The sequence below is a fragment of the Tursiops truncatus genome, chromosome 1 (genome assembly GCF_011762595.2).
Source record: "Tursiops truncatus isolate mTurTru1 chromosome 1, mTurTru1.mat.Y, whole genome shotgun sequence".
Taxonomy (NCBI): Eukaryota; Metazoa; Chordata; class Mammalia; order Artiodactyla; family Delphinidae; genus Tursiops; species Tursiops truncatus.
Window position 1 is genome coordinate 110004183 of NC_047034.1, and position 21758 is coordinate 110025940.

Sequence of the window (21758 nt, forward strand, 5' to 3'; positions counted from 1 at the left end):
GCATCAATAATTTGCAACTTTTGCTTTTAGTCCTTGGCAAAACACTTTGCTTTAAAAATTTCTACCCTTCTTGAAAGGCTTAAGGAAATGTTAAAACAGCCTAGAAACCTCACCCCCAAATATATGTATTTTCGGGAAACAGAATTAAAACTATGAAGATCAGTCTGATAGAAAACAGTGGGCTACACAGTATTTACCAAGCACTGTATTTCTCTCCAGCCCACATGTTCCATGAAAGTACAAACAGGAATGTTAGTTTGACTACTGATCCCAATTTCAACTATTAACAATTACCTAAAAATAAGAGAATTAAGCTTTAGGAAACTTGAATTTATAAACTCTTACCAAAATGACCTTTTATTTGCTACATAAATAGTGAGTGGCAATTCATGGCACTTGGTACTTTATCCAGACATGACAGAAGGCTTATGAAATCAGTAAATGCCATTTTGAAAAGGTTCTTCTTTCATAAATTCAAGATAGGCCTGTTCAGCACAATCCAATACTATGCCCTCAGTACTTTATAAATGGAATTTTCTTCTACTTGTATCCATTTCCCGGGGCTGAAAATTAGAAAAAACAACAACAACAAAAGTAAACAATCTGTAACAGTGCTATAAAAAAAGGACCTCTAGGTTTGTCTCTGAGACAGTTTAAGTCTTTAGCTCTAATATAAAAAGTATTGGAAATTACTGCTCCAATATGTGTGTGTATAATAGATATAAAATTTTAGTCATACTTAGGTGAAATATTTCTTATTAGGTTGAAAAATTATGTGTTTTAAAGTATTAAAGTTTTCATTTATAATTTAAAATGATCTCCAAACCTCTATAAAACCTTCTATAAAATAATTTTAACTTTAATGTAACCTCTATAAAACCTTCTATAAAATAATTTTAACTTTAATGTAACTTCTATATAACTTTTATAAAATAATTTTCAAGCATGCTGCAGAATCATTATAACACAGGCTCATAAACAGACTGCTGGCCCACTCCCTAAGTTACTGATTCAGCAGGTCTGTAGCCCAACAGTCTGCCTTCGTAACAGGTTCTTAGGTGATGCTACTGGTCCCACTTTGGGAACCACTGATCTTTAGGGATATTTCAGATGAACCAGAGTTAATCTCTAGACCAGAACACTGTATCAGAGATTGATTATTGCTAGCTCCTGGGAAGAAATTCAGAAGCCTAACTTAAGGTATAAACACCCAAAGCTTAAACTACGTCGTTTTATTCTCATTCCATCCTTTTAAAATTATCTAAATGGCTTTTCATAGAGTAAGCACATACCTTATGTACCCATTCATATTCTCCATATTTAGAATCAAAGGTTCCTTTCTGAAGAGATCTTAATTTTAAGGTAAAACGTGGTCCAAGTTCCTGAATTCCCACTTTCTTTTCACTCTTGAATATGTATCTTCAAAGATAAAATAGAGTTAAGGAAATTAGTGTGAATGAACCCAAACTGTTATTTCTTTAATATGACAGTTTGAAAGATAATTTCTCATCTACAATACTTGTCAGAATACATTAGAAAACAGGTTTGTGTGTAAAATGTATTTCATCATTGAAGTCCAAGGAGTTTCTCACCTGTGAAATCTGAAGAAGATATAATCCCGTTGATTGTGGAATGTGGCAACCTGCCTTCCAATGAATTGAGGATTATGGGGAAAGAGAGATGCAAACATACGTCCAACAGAATGACCCAGCCGTGTTGTAAAATTGTTTAAAATTATTTCAGGTATGTGTTCTGTGGGGTCCTTGCCTCTTCTCTAGAAAAATGATGAAAAGTCACAATAACGATCTCACTGCAATTTCAGGTTTTCGAATTTACATGACATTGAAACATTTTAGTTATCTTAATAGCTTAATCAAACCCATGAAATAAGATTTATCTAAAATTATTTAATATGCAGTGAATGCACCAAAAGAAAGTTCTACTAAAAAGTGACATGTTTCATAGTAACGAAGGCTATTGCTTGTCTGCCATAACTCAATTATAATCTCACAAGAAAACGGTCAGTACACAAAAGTATCCCTTTAACCAGAAGAGCAAATACCATTATTAAAATCAGTTAGATCTATATAGGTTATAGTATTTACTGATCAAATACTGTGAGAAGACCAATGCCAATCAAGGAATGCATAAAACTTACCTTAATTTCTTTACGCAGACGAACACTGCTCATTTTAAAATGAGCAGTTGGGCCATTTGGCAAGTGACTCAGAATTAATCCATCTGTTCACAAAGCTAAGAACACATTTAGATTACATTCTGTAATCTAAGTTTTAAATTGTTTAAATAACTAGTTCTTTGTATGCCCAAAGCCTCCTAAAATCTGTAGCTAGGTAAATAGGTGGGTGCATGTATTCCTCTGGCTTAACAGATTTTCTTACCATACCCAAAACTCAAGACAGAGAAGTCAACCTAAATCTTTCAGAAAAATAAACTAACCTATAGCAGTCCTACTTTTTCTCTTCACAGTATGGTAAATAGCTATAGGGTATGTTCAGCATTCAACTGAAGTAGGTGAAAAGAGCTAAAATCCACTACTATAATACTCTAAAAGGATGAGATTCTAGCATAATTGTAGCATTGCAAATGGAATATAAGTTTACCTCTATGTTCAGAGGCTTTATAACCCTTAAAAGGCACACTCTCATACATATATATGTATGTCTTACACATTTGTTAAGGTCAGGATATGCAGTTTTGAATATCATCCTACAAGACCAGAGACAAACTCTCTTCTGGAAATCAAGGTTATTAGTGTTCTCAAGAGACATGGTCTTAATTCTTGGGATTACTGTACCACAATTTAAAATCAACCTATTAATTAAACACTTACCCTACCACAAACAGAATTAGGCTAGACACTCTAAACTACACATGAAGTATAAGACAACTACCTACAATCAGCAGGATTAGCAGCCCAAGGGCTTTAAAAGTTTGGAATGCGGCTAAACTACACAACATACCCCAAGTCTTTGTAGCACAACTTGATTCTTTCAAATACTTAACCTTAAAAGGAGGTCAGAATTCAACTGTTTTTCTGCACACAATATGAGTTTTATAAAACAGATGTTGCCGTATTTAAAAGCCATCAACATGATGAATTGGGAGACTGGGACTGACATGTATACACTGATGTGTATAAAATGGATGACTAATAAGAACCTGCTGTATAAAAAAATAAAAATTCAAGATTAAAAAAAAAAGCCATCGACGTTCTCCCATTCATCTACTGAAAAACTATGGTGGTTATTATCATCACCCTCCTCCTCCCATCAAATCCTATCTACTGCTTTTACCTTCCTAAATTCCTCACTTCTATAGCTTCCTCTTTACCCCAATTGTTACTGTCTTAATTGAGGTCCTTGAGATTTTCCACCCAGATTAGGAAAACAGTATTTTGCTTGGTTTGACCTCTCTCACCATTTCAAGTACATCTTCTAATATAGACTAAATCAAGTTGGATTCAGGCCTTGGTTCTACAGTTACTAAAGCTATGGGACTCGGCTTTGTCACTGTATCTGTACCATAGCTCCTCGTGTGCTACGTGAAAAACTGGATACTGTGAGAGTTTGACAGCTGTAGCTAATTTCAAACTACTCTCACCACAGACTCATCTATAGATTTAAGACATCGTCATAGCAGTCATACTGTGGCTCCAAACTACCTTTCTAACCTGTTGTCTCCCCATATTGCTTCCAAGCTGGTAGACACTGACACAGTCTCTCACACACCACACACATTAATCCTATCATGTGATTTTTGCTCATTGTATTTCAAATATCTACAATATTTTACTCATCCATTAAGACCCACTTCAAATGCCACCTCTTTACAGTCAAAATTAAGCTCTAAATAGTCTCGATCTCACTGTTACTTACTACAGCACTTGTCATTTGAGTTACAGTCATGTAAAATGCCTTTCTTCCCAACAAATCTATTAACTAATTTCTGACAGATACTAGTGCCTACTACATAGCAGATTATCAGTAAATGTTTGAATTCTTTCCTTCCCTTCAAGGACTCACCAAAAGTTCAACCTCATGAGGTACTGGCAAAAGTATTTCTGTATCATTTGCACATTGAAAAATCATAAAATCTTGAGGGGGTAAAGAGAGGTAGAAGTCATTAGTTTCAACCTAAATCAAGGCTTGAATCCTTTCCAGAACATTCCCACTAAATTGTGGTTTGTGTCAAAAGAAACTACAGAATCCAGACGTATCAATTCCTAAGTACCTGCATTGTACAAAAGGCTTTATGTTATTGCTAATCTCTAACCCAAACCATGTAAAATAGGAGTCATACTGATTTTAGCAATGAGGAAGAGTCTGAGAAGGGTCAGGTAGATTCGACCCAAGTTTCAGTGCTACATGGCAGTAGATCACAACTGGGGTGGGGTTACACCTGAGCCCAAACTCTTGACTGGTAATTTCCATTTAGAAATGTATAGAGGCATTTTGTTACGATTGATACAAAGGCTAGGAATGTAAAACACCCTATAAGCTGCCAAAAGCAGAAAGACTTATCCTACCTCAAATTTCCATTTAGAAATAATGAATAGAGGAAGTCTGTCTCTCTCCAGAAAAAGCCTTCATGCTTCCCACTGCACCACAATTAATAAAATGCCTAGTACAGGCCAGGCACTATGCCTCTGAAACATAATACATTTAATGTGATCCTTGTGGGAACCCCAAAGATAGGTATTATTTCCTACATTTAAAATATGAGGAAACTAAGAAACTTGACTAAATTCACAAAAATAGCAAGTAGTGAACTCTGAATTTGATATCACATCTGCCTGACCCAAAGCCACAAGGCTACTGGTAGGATAACAAAGTTCTTTTCTAGAATAAGTCAAAAATGTATACCACTATAAATTTCCACCATATGGCACACAGTAGCCCTTCCTACTGTCAATATATCTTTAGACAGCTGTCATGTTCCCACTTTCTTATTTCCAGGCTAGATACCTTCAATTCTTTCAACTTTTCTCCAAGTGCCATCATTAGGAGTCATGATTTGTTATTTGTGAGCCCACATCAAGTCTCTAGGAATCACCATTTCTATTAGGTGCTTACAAATTATTCTCCCTTTAATTCTACATTTTGGGGGGGGGGATCATGGCAAAGATTAGCCACTGTCCTTCCTCCATTTACCTGTCTCATATCTTCCTTAGAGCAACAGTCTCATTTACAAGTTTCTGCAGATATTCTTTGCCTTATCTTACAATCTCTTATCCAAGATGGACTTCCAGTCCGGCTTACCAACGTGCATTAGTCTGAAGATCATTCTATGTGATCAAGCAAATCAAGAGATTTGTTTTCCTAGTGTCTTTCACTGATACTCTGACATCAGCTGCATTACTAGATGTTAATCAGAAAAGAAAATGAAACATCTTTGAAATTATAAAAATTAATATCCAGGCAGGATTATACTTATAAAACTTCCAATCATGAGGACTTTTAGAAACTGCTGCATGATTCTGTACCCAAAAATTAAGTCTTGGGTAATTTTCCCTCAGTATCTGTGGGGGACTGGTTCTGGGACCCACCATGGAGGGCAGATCCAAAGATGCTCAAGTCCCTTATATAAATTGGCATAGTAGAGTAAGCCCTCCAACTTTCAATACAGTTGGTTGAATCCGCAGATGCAGAACCCGTGGACAGGGAGGGCAGACTGTGTATATATATATATATATATATACACATACATATATATATATATGTTTATATGAATAGGAGTAAGCAGTTTCACATTTGGATTACTTAAGTAGCCTAATTATTTCCTTAAATCAGGTCTGTGTACTGATGGTACCTTAATTACCTGACGGTTAACTTACCCTCTAGGGTGTCCAATATGGTGAACAGAAAAATATTAATACATTTTGGGTAAAAAGACAACACAGTATTATAAAGTAAAGAGAATATAAGCTTTCTAAAGGCAAGAGATGGATAGAATGTTTATTGAATTGATAAATGCTTGCTTCTTAGCAAAGAGTTACTAGCAGGCTTGCTAGTAATGAAATGATGATGGGTTTTTAACTGCCAAAAATAGAGGAACACAGACCTTGCCACCTTATGTTGGGAGGGTAGTTTTAAAAAGGCAACAACTACCTTAAAACAAATCTCTTCTGGAATAGTTAAGTATTCAAGAGATTTTTGTTACTTTGTTACAGTAACTCCCGATCCGGCCAAATTATAAAATGACCAACAATATACCACAATACAAAGCTAGTTTTAGTCTTAAAAGTCTCTGAAAAGCAACCTGTACAAGTGGGTAAAGTCTTTAACTTACATTGAAAACAATAAAACCATAAAAATTATTTAGATTAAAAAAAACAGCTTGTAAACCATTATTTTTTAAAGTGTTCATTGATTTAAGAAAAAAAATGTTAACCTGGCAGCAGAGAAGTACTGTCCCTATTGTTTAACTCCTTAATTTTGACTCATTCAACTGGCCATCATTAAAGTTACTGAGTTCACAGGCCGCCAGGAGATGAGTAAGTAAAACAACAGCAATGACAAAAAATCTAGGCATCCTTTATATGATCTCTTACCTCACAACAGGAAGAAACACTTAGGGTTTAGGGAACACATTCACCTCAGATCTGTGATTCATGGTAAAAGGATAGATTATTCTTGGCATCTGATATACTAGTTAATACATAATATGGGCCCAAATACCTACTTTAAAAATGCAATCCTGTGAAACCACCTCTGGCACCATAAAATCTAGTCATATCAAATGACAGTTGCAGATCCCCAACTGCGTCAGCACCTTCACGCCTCTATCTTTCCAAATGGTTATTTCTGCAGTGGGTACTCTTCCTCTTCCTTACCTCATTCACCCATATCCACCTAGATGGGGTTTAAGCACTTTTTTCTATCAAGTACTTCCTCCCTGTTATCCCCAGGGCAGATTTTTACCAGAGTTTGCACTGTATCCTGTATTTCTCTCTTAATTGTACTATCCACACTATATTTTTGTTTGTTTACATGTTTCTTTTCTCCTACTAGATTATGAATTCCCTGAAGCTGTCTCTTGTTTAGACAGGAAAACTTCCGTAAAAAAACAAAGGATACTTGGTATTTTACGATCTTCATTAATAACAATCAGGTCTGTGAAATCTCTTGAGATGCACTGTGGAATAATTTTTTTCAGAGCCAGTCCTCTTCTGTAATAAACATGTGAGTTTGGTATAACTGTGGAGAGCTGTTCACAGAGTCGTACTGTTCTCTATAAAACAAAATAACAAAAATCCTCAAAAGTGAAAAAAGAATACAAATCTGTGTAGCACATATATATAAGCAAAGAAGTAATTATTATAAGATAGTGTTATTAAAAGAGAGCAAGGCTAGGGAAAGAGTGAAACCTAAACAATGTTTCATCCATCAAAGGCTGATCAGCCTAAAGCAGTGGTTCTCAACTAGGGACAATTTTGCCATCAAGAGATGTTTGGCAACATCTGGAAGCATTTCTGGTGGTTATGACTGGTGGTAGTATGGGGTTTGGCTGCTACGGATATCTAGTGCATAGAGGCCAGAGATGCTGCTAAACATCCTATAATGAACAGGACAATCTGCACAATAAAAAAATTATCCAGCCTAAAATACTAACAGTGCTGAGGCTGAGAAAGCCTATCCTGAAGAATCATGCTTAGTGAGCCTATATCACATCAGCATTACATTTTATTTAGCTTATTTACAGGCATAATCTAAGGCAATTACTAATAATTTAACTCCTCTGAACAGAGTTCTCTTAAATAATCTAAGTAATGCAAGAAAATTAAGAATTCAAGAGCTATACTAATTGATATGTTTACCCCATGAGGTCTATCTGATGTAGTGATGAGAATCTTGGGAGAAGTTTGTCTGTTGAAGTAAGAAGCAAATTCATCCGTAGCTTCATCATAAGCAACCTGAAAACAGAAAGAGAGATAATTTTACATCAAACATTCTACTGGGCCAGCATTTTAAAAGTAGTTACAGTAGGGATTCTATAACACTGACTACCTAGCTGACTGGTGATTTAAAGAGGGCCCAGGAGGGACTTAGGTTAATGGCAACGTGAAGAGGTTGGGTAATTTTCTATCTGAAGAATACTAATATAAAACTGGAAAAAAAACTGTCAAAAACAATTTCAAGACACACACTGAGATGCGTTTATTCTTGAAAAATGGATACATCTGTGGGCAAGAACATCAAGAATCTTGCCTAGAGCTATTCCATTTCCTCTATCAACCTTGTTGGTGAAAACAGTAACTTTACCAACTTCAGGACTGATAGTACGCGACAACCAGCAATCCTGAATCCAGAGGTGGTGGACCAGATTCAAGGAGGGGCAGGTGTGAAGACGCTAGCTTTGCCAATCCAAGGTTACAGGCCCAGTTCAGGGTAGATGTGGGCCAGCCAAAATTTTAATGAGAGCTCTGGAAGTAAAAATCATAGAGGGACTGGCATAATCTCTCCCAAAATCCCTGACTGACAGCTAAACTACACATGAGAGAGACCTGAGAATCCAGTGCACCTAAAAGGCAAGGGAGACTTGAAAAATGGCTGCAACTCTGAATGCATTCCTCAATCCACACACAGCTCAGCTGGCAGAGGGTATGTATGTCTTAGGGGTTCATGGTGTCGCACCACAACCTCTACCCAAATCACTGGCTGACCATTAATCCACGCAAACACTGGGACAGTCCCTAGGGAGGCATGTTAAAAATAACAAACTGAGTAGTAACATAATGCTACTGTCAGACAGATTCCAGTTTAAGTCCAGACAAGTTACTAAAACAAAAAGAATCAATAACCCTTAAAAAAACAAAAACAATCCAGTTATTGCAATGTTTTCTAAAATGTCCAATTTTCAACCAAAATATTAGATATACAAAGAAACAGAAAAGTATGACTTATAATCAGGAAAAGAGAAGTCAATAAAAACTGACTGAGTGGGCCCAGATGTTGAATTTAGTGAAAATTTCAAAGCAGCTATAACAGATATATTCAAGGAATTAAGGAAAAATACAGGCTTAATAGCAGATCTAAGATACAGAATAATCAATAAACTTGAAAATAGATTAATAAGTATCCAATCCGAAGAATGGAGAACACAATCATAGCAAAAGGAGCAAAGCTGCAGAAACTTTTAGAACACTCATAACCATTTCAACAGTGTGTGTGAAAAGGAAGTCCCCAAAGGAAAGATGAGGGCAGAAAAAAATTTTCAAAGAAATAAAGGATGAAAAACTCTAACTTAAGGTCCAAACTCAGAAAACCTTAAGTAGAATAAAAAGAACAACACCTAAACACATCGGTGTCAAACTGGTAAAAGCCAAAAAACAAAATTTTGAAAGAAGAAAAAAATAAATCACATACATGGGAACAATGATTATTAATGGCTGCTTTCTCAAGAGAAATAATGAACGTCAAAATGCAATGGAACAAGTTCAAAGTACCAGAAGAAAAAAAAAGTCAACCAAGGATTCTATATCCCACAAAATTCTTTCAAAAATGAAGGCAAAATAAGCACACTTTCAGATAAACAAAAGCTGAGATAATTAGCTATCAGACCTGCTATAAAAACAAAGGCTTAAGAAAGTCCTAGAAGCTGAAAGAGAATGATACCAGATGGTAACTCTGATCCACAAGCAGGAAAGAAGAGTACTGTAAATAGGTAACGATGAAGGTAAACATAAAAGACTCTGTGGGTGTGTTGTGTGTGTATGTTCTTAATTTCTTTAAAAAAAACAGGATGTTTAAAGCAGTAATTACAACACTGGGTTTATAACATAGACAGATGTAATATATAACAACGTGTGCTGACAATAATAGCATGAGTAAGAGTGGAGGGTCATGAAGCTATACTGGTGCAAACTTGCTGTATTTTACCAGAATCGTGTCAGTATTTATTTGAAGTAGATTGTGATAAATCATTCTTCAGAATAGATCTTATTTATGCTAGGACATAAATGCTAGGAATTTCTTTAATTGAAAAGGACTGAAATCAAACAAAATATGTCCCAAACCACAATAAAATTGAATTAGAAATCAACAGCAGAAAGGAATCTGGGAAATCCTCAAATATTTGGAAATTAAACAGGACACTTTTTGAAAATCATAAGCCAAAGAAGAAATCACAAGAGAAATTAGAAAATATCTTGAACAGAATGAAAATGAAAACACAACAAGCATACCAAAATGTATGGGATGTGGCTAAAGCAGTGCTTAGGGGAAAACCAGAGCTTTATATGCTTATACTAGGAAAAAAGTATAAAATCAATAATCTAAGCTTCCATCTTAGGAAGCTAGAAAAAGAAGAGCAAATGGAAGAGCTTTCATTTGCTCTTCCAGGTAAGCAGAAGGAAAGAAATAACAAGGATCAGGGGAAAACTAATGAAATAAAAAAATATAGCAAACAAGAAGAAATCATCTTTCATTAAAAGAGGTACTCAGATTTAAACAATAATGAAAGAAATGCATCTTAAAACTTGGGGGCTATAGCAAAAGTGAATTTTATGACCTTAGTTGCTCATAATAAAAAAGATGAAAATAAGCTAATCAAAAAAATAAAAACAGTAAATTCATAGTGTAAAAGAAATAAAGGTATGAGGAGATATAAATGAATTAGAAAACAAAGATTCAATAGAGAAGATTAAAGAAAACAGTAGTTTGAAAAGAAAAACAAAACGTACACCTCTGGTGAAAAGCCCAAATAAATAAAATTAGGAATGAAAATAGGACATTACTGTAGTCTCACTCATGAACACACATGTACATGTTCTAAACAAAGTATTAAAAAACCAAAACAGTATGTTAAGAAGATAAAACATCTTTTTTTTAAACATCTTTATTGGAGTATAATTGCTTCACAATGGTGTGTTAGTTTCTGCTTTATATCAAAGTGAATCAGTTATACATATACATATGTCCCCATATCTCTTCCCTCCCTCCCACCCTCCCTATCCCACTCCTCTAGGTGGTCACAAAGCACCGAGCTGATCTCCCTGTGCTATGCGGCTGCTTCCCACTAGCTATCTATTTTATGTTTGGTTGTGTATACATGTCCATGCCACTCTCTCACTTTGTCCCAGCTTACCCTTCCCCCTCCCCGTATCCTCAAGTCCATTCTCTAGGCCTGTGTCATCTTAACTAAATTGTATTTATCCCATGAATACAAGAGGTTTAAGATTAGAAAATCTATTTCGTTTACTACATTAGTGCAATAAAGGAGAAAACTGCACATTCATCTCAATATCTGCAGAAAAAGTGCATAAATTATCTTAATATTTGCAGGAAAAGCATCTAACTTTCTACATTCCTTCATTAAACAAAAAATCCAGCAAAAAAAGAATGGAATTTCCATAACTCATAAGGAGAATCTACCATTAATGACACAAACATTAATAATGATACACGAAGTATTCTCTTTAAAATCAGTAACATGGCACAGATGCTAATATTGCTTTTTCTATTTATTTGACATGCTGGAGGTTCTAAGTAAGAACGAAAGAAACTGTTAATGGATTGAAAGTAATTAACAAAAACTTATTTGCAGAAAGGATTAAACATGAAATGAAAACAACATTCAAACAAATTATTAGAAATGAATTTAGGTAAACTACTGGTTAGAAGATCATGATCCAAAAATCAATTGCAGGGACTTCCCTGGGCGCAGTGGTTAAGAATCCGCCTGCTAATGCAGGGGACATAGGTTCGATCCCTGGTCCAGGAAGATCCCGCATGCCGTGGAGCAACTAAACTCGTGCGCCACAACTACTGAGCCTGCACTCTGGAGCCTGCAAGCCACAACTACTGAGCCTGCGTGCCACAACTACTGAAGCCTGCAGGCCTAGAACCTGTGCTCCGCAGAAAGAGAAGCCACCGCGATGAGAAGCCTGTGCACCACAACCAAGAGTAGCCTCTGCTTGCAGCAACTAGAGAAAGCCCACGCGCAGCAACTAGAGAAAGCCCATACACAGCAACGAAGACCCAACGGAGCCAAATATAGATAGATAGATGTTTTTAAAAATGTATTAAAAAAATCAACTGCATTTTTGTAAATCAGCAATTTAAACAGTTTTCAAAGAGATGTGCTTTACACTAATAAGAAAAAATGTAAGATACCCAGGAATAGCTCTAACAAGATTCATGTGTACAACTTGTATTAAGAAAACAATGAAATTCACTGAAATACATTTTCAGTATTTAAATAAGACCTAATTAAGCAATATATATATATATCCTCAAACTGATCTGATTTAGTACAATTTATAATTTTATATGGAAGACCAAAGGTCCAGGAAGAGAACACTCCTGAACAGAGGGATTTGAGGATGGTAATGGGGAGGGGCATCTTGCCCTAACAGGTATCAAAACTTATCATGAAGCTAAATAATTAAGAAAGTAAAGAACTGATCCAGCAACAAACTACCAAAAAAATAGCCCAGAAAAAGACTAAGCATATACGGATACCTAATATATGACACAGCATTACAATTTACTATGGGAAAAGGTTGTACTGCTCCAAAAATGGTGCTGGGGAAACTGGTTACGTATGAGGGGGAAGGAGGGAGCAGTGGAAGAGAGAAACTGGTTTCCTTTCTCACACCAAACAGAGAAATTCATTCCTGATAATTAAGTACATAAATGTGAAAAGTAGCTCTCCAGTTCTTTTAGGAAAAAAAATATGATATCATATGATTACAGGATAGAGACAGATTTCTTAAACATGACAAAACAGCATTCACCACAAAAACAAAAAAAAATTAAACCCAACTATATTAAGGACTTTTGTTCATCAGAAGACACCAAAGAAGAAAGTAAAAAGAGAATCCACAAATTGGAAGATACTTGTAATACATGTAAAGGATTAGTAAAAATTAGAGAAATTCTACAAATCAGTAAAATACACTACAGGATAGAAAATAGGGCAAAAGACATGAGCTGGCATATCTCTACCAAAACCACAGTACATGCACAAAAAGATGCTCAACCACTTTAGGAATCAGGGAAGAGCAAACTCAAGCCACAATGAGATAGCCCTTGATCACTAACCTGAATATACCAAGCAATGGTCAGAACGTGGATGACCAGGAATATTGCTCTTACACCATGGGAGTGCAAAATGATACAACCACTACTTTGGAAAACATTTTGGCACTTTCATGTAAAGTTGAACATTTATACACCCCATGACCTAACAAATTCTCCCCTATGTAAATATTTAGGGAAACTTTTACATTACATGTTTTTGATCCCCAATTTATCTCCAGCCAAGGCCTGTTCTCCATACCTTGTCAATGATAATTCCATCATTCTATCCTTCTAATTGCTCAGGCTAAAAACCTCAATGCCATCTTTGAATCCTCTTTCTCTAACACCTCATATCAAGAAATTCTTAGTGGCTCTAATATCAAAATACACCAAGGCCAAAAACTCAAACCTCAGAATCAGACTGATTCTCAACATTCACTGTAACCACTGTGGTCCCAATCATCATCATCATCACCACCACGTCCATCATTATCATCATCTCTTTCCTGGATTAGCTTCCTAACTAGTCTGTTTACCTCTCTGACTGCTATCTCAGTAAAGCAACCAATTACTTAAAAAAATTAAACACAATCACATCATTCCCCTGTTCAAAACCATCCAATGGCTCCTCATTTCACTAAGTATAAAAGCCAAAGTCCTCACAATGGCCAGCAAAGTCACTGATCTGGCCTCTTCCCTTCCCCGTATTTTCCTGGCACCTCTTCTACCACCCTCCCTCTTGCTCACTTAATTTCAGCATACTCGCTTCCTTACTGATTCTCAAAAATAAACTAAGCATGTTCCTGCCTTAGAGCTTTTGCGCTGGCCATGTCCCCTTATCCTGGATTACTTTCTGCCCAAAGATGGCTGATTTCTTCACATCCTTCAAGTCTTTGCTAAAAGGTCATCTCCTCAATGAAGCCTACCCTAACCATTGTATAAAAATTGCAACCCTAACCAACAGAAAAATGGGCAAGAGACATGAGCAAACAATTGATTAGAAAGAAAGGAAGAAAACATGAAACGATGTCCAACCTCATTCATAACAAAAGAACAGCAAATTAAAACTACATGGAGGGCTTCCCTGGTGGCGCAGTGGTTGAGAGTCTGCCTGCCGATGCAGCGGACACGGGTTCGTGCCCCGGTCCGGGAAGATCCCACATGCCGCGGAGCGGCTGGGCCCATGAGCCATGGCCGCTGAGCCTGCGTGTCCGGAGCCTGTGCTCCACAATGGGAGAGGCCACAACAGTGAGAGGTCCACTTCAAATTAAAAAAAAAAAAAAAAAAAAAAAAAACTACATGGAAATACAATTTCTCACCTATCAGACTGGAAAAAATTATTTGTAATTGTAAAATCTTGAGTGAGAGTTTAAAGAGTAACATATATTTATTTATATAATCTCAAAGTATCTCCCTCCCAAAATATTTATTAAATTCAAAGGGGAAAATAGTACTTATAGTGGAGAAACCTGACAGACACCACTTTAATCATGTGATGAAAGTTAATATAACCAGTAATGGGAAAATCAACAATATGTGACTCCTGCTAAGAGCACTGAAAAGAACGTAACGTCACAACTGTGGTACTCCTGTCAAAAGTACATAAGCTGAATATAATCATGAGCAAACACCAAACTCATATTAAGTGGCATTCTACAAGTATACCTGGTCTGTACTCTTCAAAAATGTCAATGTCATTAAAAGCAAATTCTGCGGAACTCTTCCAAACTAAAGGAGGTTAGAGTCATTGTAATGGGATGAAATGCAAGAACTGGGATTTTTCTTTTATGAAAAATGACATCATTGTGACATCTGAGTAAGCTGTACAGATCAGATAATAATGTATATCAATGTTAATTGTCTAATTTTGGAAACTGTACACTGTGCTTATTAAAAAAAAGTTTATAGGTAAAACACACTAAGCATGTATGAGTAAAGGGGCTTATATCTGCCACTTACTCTCAAGCATTTCAGAGAGAACATAAATGAAAATGAAGTGTGATACAATTTAACATTTAGGAAATCCAGGTGAAGTGTATACATGAATTCTTACTTTTCTATTAAGTCTGAAATTATGTCGCAATAAATAAAATACAGGCACACACACACAGATACTCTCTCTCATGCACCCCCCTTTTTGTAAAATTGCAAACTCGCTCTACACCAACTTGTCCTGAATCTCCTTTACCCTATTTAATTTTAGTAACCTACCATCTGCTAACCTATGGTAATTTATTTTATTATGTTCATTGTTTGTCTCTCTTCCTAGAAAGTAAGCTCTGGGTGGGCAGAAATTTTGTGTGTATATGTGTATTTTGTGCACTGATGAATCTCATGTCCCTAAAACAGATCTCCATACATAGCAGGCAATCAAGAAGCATTTGCTGGAAAACTGACTGACAAACTGAATGAATGAATGGCTATACCAGGAAATATGTGAAAGAATGTTGGTAACAGCATTGTTTGAAAGCAAATAAATATAACAAAAACAAGTTTCCCGTACACAAATCAAAGAATACATATATATACAAAGTTTTAAAACCTTGATTTTCTCACTGTACTGTTGCAAACTATTTAAAGGGAAAATGTGAAAAGTGGAAGGTTATCTTGAAACCAAGAGTTTTATGAGGACACAAAAATACCATCAAATGTTATCCTTAGGTGTCAAAATGTATAACAAATACTACAAAAATCTATAGTATGAGGAATGCTTTTCAAATGACATTAAAAAACACTGGAACTATTAAAGAGATTAAATGACAAATAAGTTTACCTAGGCATAAAATACAATACCTTTCTAGAAAATAAATAATTACTCCCTTTTTCTACAGCATTGTTGGGAAACTCAATTATGAAATAATCTACAATAAATAATGATAATATGCCAACATTACAGTTGAATCAGTCCATTATACATCTTCACCAGTTAGTACTTTAATTTAAACATTGACATACGAATAGACAATTTATCAAGTGTGGTCATCCAAATTCATTTAAGACTTCTAACATTACCTCTTCATCATTAGGGTCTACTGTGGTTTCATCATACACTCGCTGGTTGTCAATGGTCTTCGGTATAGGCTTTGGTGGAGCCTAAATAAAAGAAAAAGGGTTAAGTCTTAGGAGCATTTTACATTAATAATTTTGCATTATGATTGGGGAAGAATAACAGAAATCTGCAAATAATACAAAAACTCAATCTGTTCCTCATTTCAACCCACTGCTACATCAATCCTAATAACAATATTGAGTAAGAGGCTTTTTAATTCTCTGAGCAGACACATGCACATACCGGAAGAACTGCTGACACTAAATAAAATGGCTTAAAACCAGGCAGAAGTAGCAGAGAGAAGAAACTGGAATCAAAATAATTATTCATGAAGAAGAAAAATATCAAATAGGAAAACATTACAAAGGTACATATATATGTAGCTTTGTTTCAATACTTTCAGAAAGCTATTCAGAAATATATAAGAAAAGCTATAAATCTGTTTCCATCTACTGAACTAGTAATTCTAGTTTGGGGGATTTATGGTAAGGAATGAAAAGGGGGAGCAATTTATACAAAGAAATATGTATTATCACTAGGGTTAGTGGAAATGAACAGTAAATAGGGCAGATGTCCAACAACAGGATAATGACTACAGCATTTCCAGCATAATGGAATACCATGAGAATCAGCAATCATGCACAATATTGTTTGCTTAGACCAAAATATTGTGTAAATGAAATTTTAAGGAGCAAGAACACAGAACTGTAACCATATACTGACTAAAACTAATCCAAAATATATGTACACTAACAGAGATGAATATGAACTGACAAACTAGGATTTTTTTATTATTCTATGAAATGAATATTAAATTTGAAGCAATTTTTTTAAAAGAGGCAGTTCTAGGAAGTCATCTTTCAATCCAAAAACAAGAAAGGTGATATTTTCAAATGGTGATCAGCATATTAATTTGCTATAACTGACTGATTATTGAGAGTTTAAAAAAGACTAACATTGCTTGATAGGATTTCACAGGTCAAAACAGTCTAACATTGGCAACTTCCTGTGATTTAACCTAATACTATAAATAGAATTCATGAAGAAGAAGCGTTTAGTGTGTGTGTGTGTGTGTGTGTGTGTGTATATATATATATATATATATATAGTCTATTATTTTTCACTTTCTCAAAAATGCTTATCATTTCTTGGTCCCTCATCTTAAGAGATGGGAGGGGGGAAAAGTCGAACATTTTTTAAATTTTGCAAGTATAAATTGTAACCTAGAACTAACTATAAATAAAATGAAACTAAAATGAAAATAACTTAGCTGTACAATAATGCAGAAGTATTTAGTAGTTCTTTTAAAATTTTTCAGTAGAAAGATTTCACTTTTTGTTAATATCACAAAAATAGCTAAATCCTTTCTTGATGCATTATCTCTTCTCTCTTCTTTGCCATAATCCACTCAGGTATCTCACCTTCCTCCCACTCCCCATTCTCACTCTTCGCAGGTTCCTAACCTCAGAGTCAGCTCTCATTCTTATACGCCCCAACCCTCCAACAGAAGAGGCTGTGCCCAGCCATTCCCCAGCCTTGCATAACAAAGTGCATCAAGTCAGAAGAGCTCCAGTTACAGGCCTAAACCGGGGATCTTCCCCATTCCCAGTCAGGGAGATGTGTCTCTGCCTCTCAAACACATAAAGTTAAGTAAAGTAAGCAAGTTGAAGTAGACACACCATTTTGAAATTTTGAAAACATGCAAAACACCACTACTGGGTTTACTGTTTAGGGACACAAACATAGTAAAGGTAATAAAGGAAGTGCATGGGAACAATAAAGAGCAATTTCATGAGTGCTTATCTTTTTTTTTTTTTTGGCCATGCTACATGTCAAGAGGGATCTAAGTTTGAAATCGGTGCCCCCTGCAGTGGAAGCGCCGTGTCTTAACCCTCTTAACCACTGGACCACCAGGGAAGTCCCAATGAGTGTTTCTTTGGAGGGGAAAGCAATCAGAAAAAAGTACACAAGAACTTGAACACTATCTACTAATGCATAATTTCTTAAGCTGAGTAAAGGATAGAAAGGGGTATGCTGCCTTATTTTTATATCATTTTATATATCCAAAATATTTCATAATAAATTTTAAAAGAAAGTGATTCAATGTAAGTATCAGGGAGCACTTCTTAATACCAGACAGAAAGCAGAGGACTAAAAGTTTCATTTACCTTATCACCAAGAGCCTCTCTCTCTTTTTTAAGTTTTTTCTTAGCTGCCAACTTTTCCTAAAGGATTTGAAAAAGAAAAGAACAATATTGAGAAACCACCAGTTATATCACAAACACATACTGAAGTTGCAAATTACTAATGCTATGAATATTTAAACTGAGCAATCTTAGAAATGTATTAAAAGAAACATCCTGACTTAGATTTCCGTAGCTGTTATTGTAAACCAAATGAGCTAGCCAATCAATAAGATTTCTCAAAGATTCTGCTCCTTCAAAACACTAATCTAAATTGACAAGTTTAAATGTTTAAAATTTCACTAGCTTTATCTTTTACTATAAAACCTCAAATTAAGTGAAAGTGCAAAATGTACATCTAAACAAGTTAAATAGTTTTTGTTGTTTTGTTTTGCATTCCTTTGCAAGTTGCATCCTAAAGAAAACCGTGGCTATGCTGGTTGCTTGTCTTGAAAAGTACCAAAAATAAACGGTAATGAGAGAGGAGTTTTCAGGTTGTTTCCAATAAAAACATCACTAGTTACTCAAATATTTTATAAACAAAACATGCTTTTAAAATGATCAAGAACCGGCAAGATGTACCGTAAATCTGTAACTTCTGTCGACTTCTGAACAGAATGCTTGACACACAATATAAAATAGTTTCCCCCCCCCCCCCCCAGCGCCTGTTGACCCTCAATCCATCAGATCTCGGATTAGAAATTATAGTCCCAATAAGTCTTCTTGGACACCCTTCCCCCATACGTGCACACCAGAATGGGTTAGATGCCCCTTCTACATCCCCTCCATCCCCCAACTTCCACCCCAGGGGAGCGAAAGGGAAAACGCGCACGCGCTCTGGCGCCTCCGCGCCTCATACCTTCCGCTGCTGCTGTTTCCACCGCGTGAACATTAAGTGTCGCCGCTGTTTGTTCTTAATCTCCGAAACGCTGAAGCCTGGAGGAAAGGCAGCCGCCTTCGAGGGTTGGACCCCACTTTCTGTCGTCCCATCCTCAGCGACTGCAGCCTCCTGAGGTTCTTCAGTAGCAGCTTTGCGTTTCAAGCCTTTGTTTCCGCTGCCGCCGCTCTTTTCCCCGGCCTTCGCCATGGTATTTTTGCTCCTTGTGGTCTGTACGGAAACGGAAGTAGCTTTCTCCTCCGACCCCCGTCTTTAAGCTATTACTTCCGGGGTCGGAAAGTTCTTAAAGGAAAATGTATAGTTTTGTGAGATCTAGCGGTTTAAGAAGGTGCTGAAATTTAGGCTTAAGGCGAGTTTAGGGAGCTTGCCCAGCCGTGTGAACAATGAAATGATGAGTTGGTGGAATCCGTTATTGAGCGTTTTCCGTGTGCCGACCCCCTAAAACCTAAGAACAGAACAATCTTTGAAGTATAGAGAGTTTACATTCTACTAGAGACAAAAATGAGCTCCCAAATAATTAGTGTGGTAAGCTATTAATATTAAGTAGTGCACGGTGTGGAAAGAATAGAACAGTATAAAAGAAGATGAGGGGTTAGGGGGCAGATTACAACTCTTATATAGGCTTCTCAGAGTGGGCTTCGTTATTGAGCAGAGATTTGAAGGAGGTAATGGGGCATACTATGCAGTTAACTGGGGGAAGACCTGTTAATCTGAGAAAAGCTGTCCAGGCAAAGGAAACTTACAGCTCCAAGGCTCCTGGTCAGTAGCAAGCCTAGCTTGTTCAGGAAACACCGTGGAAGCCAGGAGTCAAATGAGAAAGGAGGAGAGTAAGTGCTGGCGGGAGTGGGGTGGGGGTTAGGGTGCCAGATTGTGTAGGGTTTTGTAAGGACTTTGGCTTTTATGTGACGTGAAGATTTCTTGGAGGATATTGAGAAAAGGAATGGCGTGACCTGACACATTTTAAAAGCATCACTCAGACTCTTCTCTTGAGAAAGGACTGTAGGGGAGGGAAAGTGACAGGAGGGGCGAAATGAATGTCATGAACCAGGGTGGTTCTAGTGGAGGTGGTAAGAAGTGATCAGATTCTTCCTACGATTGAATAAAAGGCATGAGAGAAAGAGAAGAATCTTGGATGACTCCAAGATTTTTTAACCGGGTGACTGGAAGGATGGAGTTACCATCAATTGAGATGGGAGAGACTTCATGTGGAGCAAGTTTGAAGGGTAAGATCAAGACTTCAGTAACGGAATGTTAAGCTTGAGATGCTTACTCGTCATCATGTTGTCAGGTAGTCAGTTGGGGTGTGTGATTCTGCAGCAGGAGAGAGAGCTGTGGGCTAGAGAGCAAAACTAGGGAGTCATCAGCAAACGGATAGTATTTCAAACCATTATAATGAGTGTAGATAAAGAACTGAAAAATAGAAGAGGATGAAGGACTGAATCCTTGAGCAGTCCCACATGAAGAGCTGTAGAGAAAAGGAGGACCTAGTAAAGGAGAATGAGAAGGGAAAAACAGGAGAGTAGAGTGTCATGGAAGCCAAGTGAAGAAAGTGTTTCCCCAGTGGTTAAATTTTGCTGTATTTCTCATTTTAATTTTTTATGAAAATGCCCTCCAAACAGAATTCCTTTTGGTTTAGAGTCAGCACTTGATTTTCCAGAAATTGTCTTAATTTCAAGTTATATATTTCAATATTGACATTGGGTGTTTTGATAATCCAACATTTTGGTGTCTATACTGCGTTTTTCACCTTTTTAAGTTCTTTTAAACAGGACATTAAAAACATCAAAACTGTCTTTTAGAATAAGAGTCCCACCAAAACTTACTACCAAGCCACAACTGCAAAATTGTGATTAGAAGACAAACCTATCATGTTTAGATCCAAAACTGGATTTGAATTGTACAATACAATAGAAAGGAACAAATAGTGTTGAGCTAAAAAATCACTGACATACAGGTTTGGCTGCAATAATTTATAAAATATTATGCAGTTTATTTAAAGAGGAAAAATCAGATCAAAAGCGAGGAGTTGGAGGAGGAGGAGGAGGAGGAGGAGGAGGGGCAGCAGGAGGAGACAAACCAACCTTTATCTAAAAAACATAGACTGAAAAAAATATTTTGGAAGTCTCTTCTAGCCTTAATATTTTATCTCCCTACATATAATACATTCTTTCCTTATAAGAATACAAAATAATCCTGAACTAGATAACTGTCTTTAATTTATTCAGTGGTGCCCTACAAATGAGACCAAAAGCTGTTTATGGGCTTCCCTGGTGGCGCAGTGGTTGAGAGTCCGCCTGCCGATGCAGAGGACACGGGTTCGTGCCCCGGTCAGATCCCACGTGCCGCGGAGCGGCTGGGCCCATGAGCCATGGCTGCTGAGCCTGCACGTCTGGAGCCTGTGCTCTGCAACAGGAGAGGCCACAACAGTGAGAGGCCCGCGTACAGCAAAAAAAAAAAAAAAAAAAAGGCTGCTTATAGAGACTGCCTTCATGACTTACTGGTAATAATAGTTGTGTGGGTTGAATAAGACGATTTCTATGATCAGAATAAAATTCTTATCCGGAAGAAATCATAAAAGCATTGAT

The 21758-nt window shown here is 36.5% G+C and overlaps 2 protein-coding genes across 2 annotated transcripts in view; one reads left to right on the forward strand and one right to left on the reverse strand.

Moving 5' to 3' along the window:
- Positions 1-330: 330 nt before the first annotated feature.
- On the reverse strand, positions 331-19387 carry RPF1 (ribosome production factor 1 homolog). The gene is made up of 9 exons (XM_019919823.3): positions 19135-19387; positions 18261-18317; positions 16056-16136; positions 7838-7933; positions 7098-7251; positions 2159-2241; positions 1593-1774; positions 1293-1419; positions 331-563 (listed from the first exon to the last, which is right to left on the reverse strand). Exons 1-9 carry the CDS (start codon positions 19360-19362, stop codon positions 522-524), a joined length of 1050 nt encoding a protein of 349 aa, XP_019775382.1. The 5' UTR covers positions 19363-19387; the 3' UTR covers positions 331-521.
- The window catches only part of LOC101336987 (uricase), a 129697-nt gene continuing 127302 nt past the window's right edge, over positions 19364-21758 (forward strand). Inside the window, exon 1 of the mRNA XM_073787965.1 lies at positions 19364-20396. The gene's annotated coding sequence lies outside the window, so the exon portion shown is untranslated. The remainder of the gene's footprint in view (positions 20397-21758) is intronic.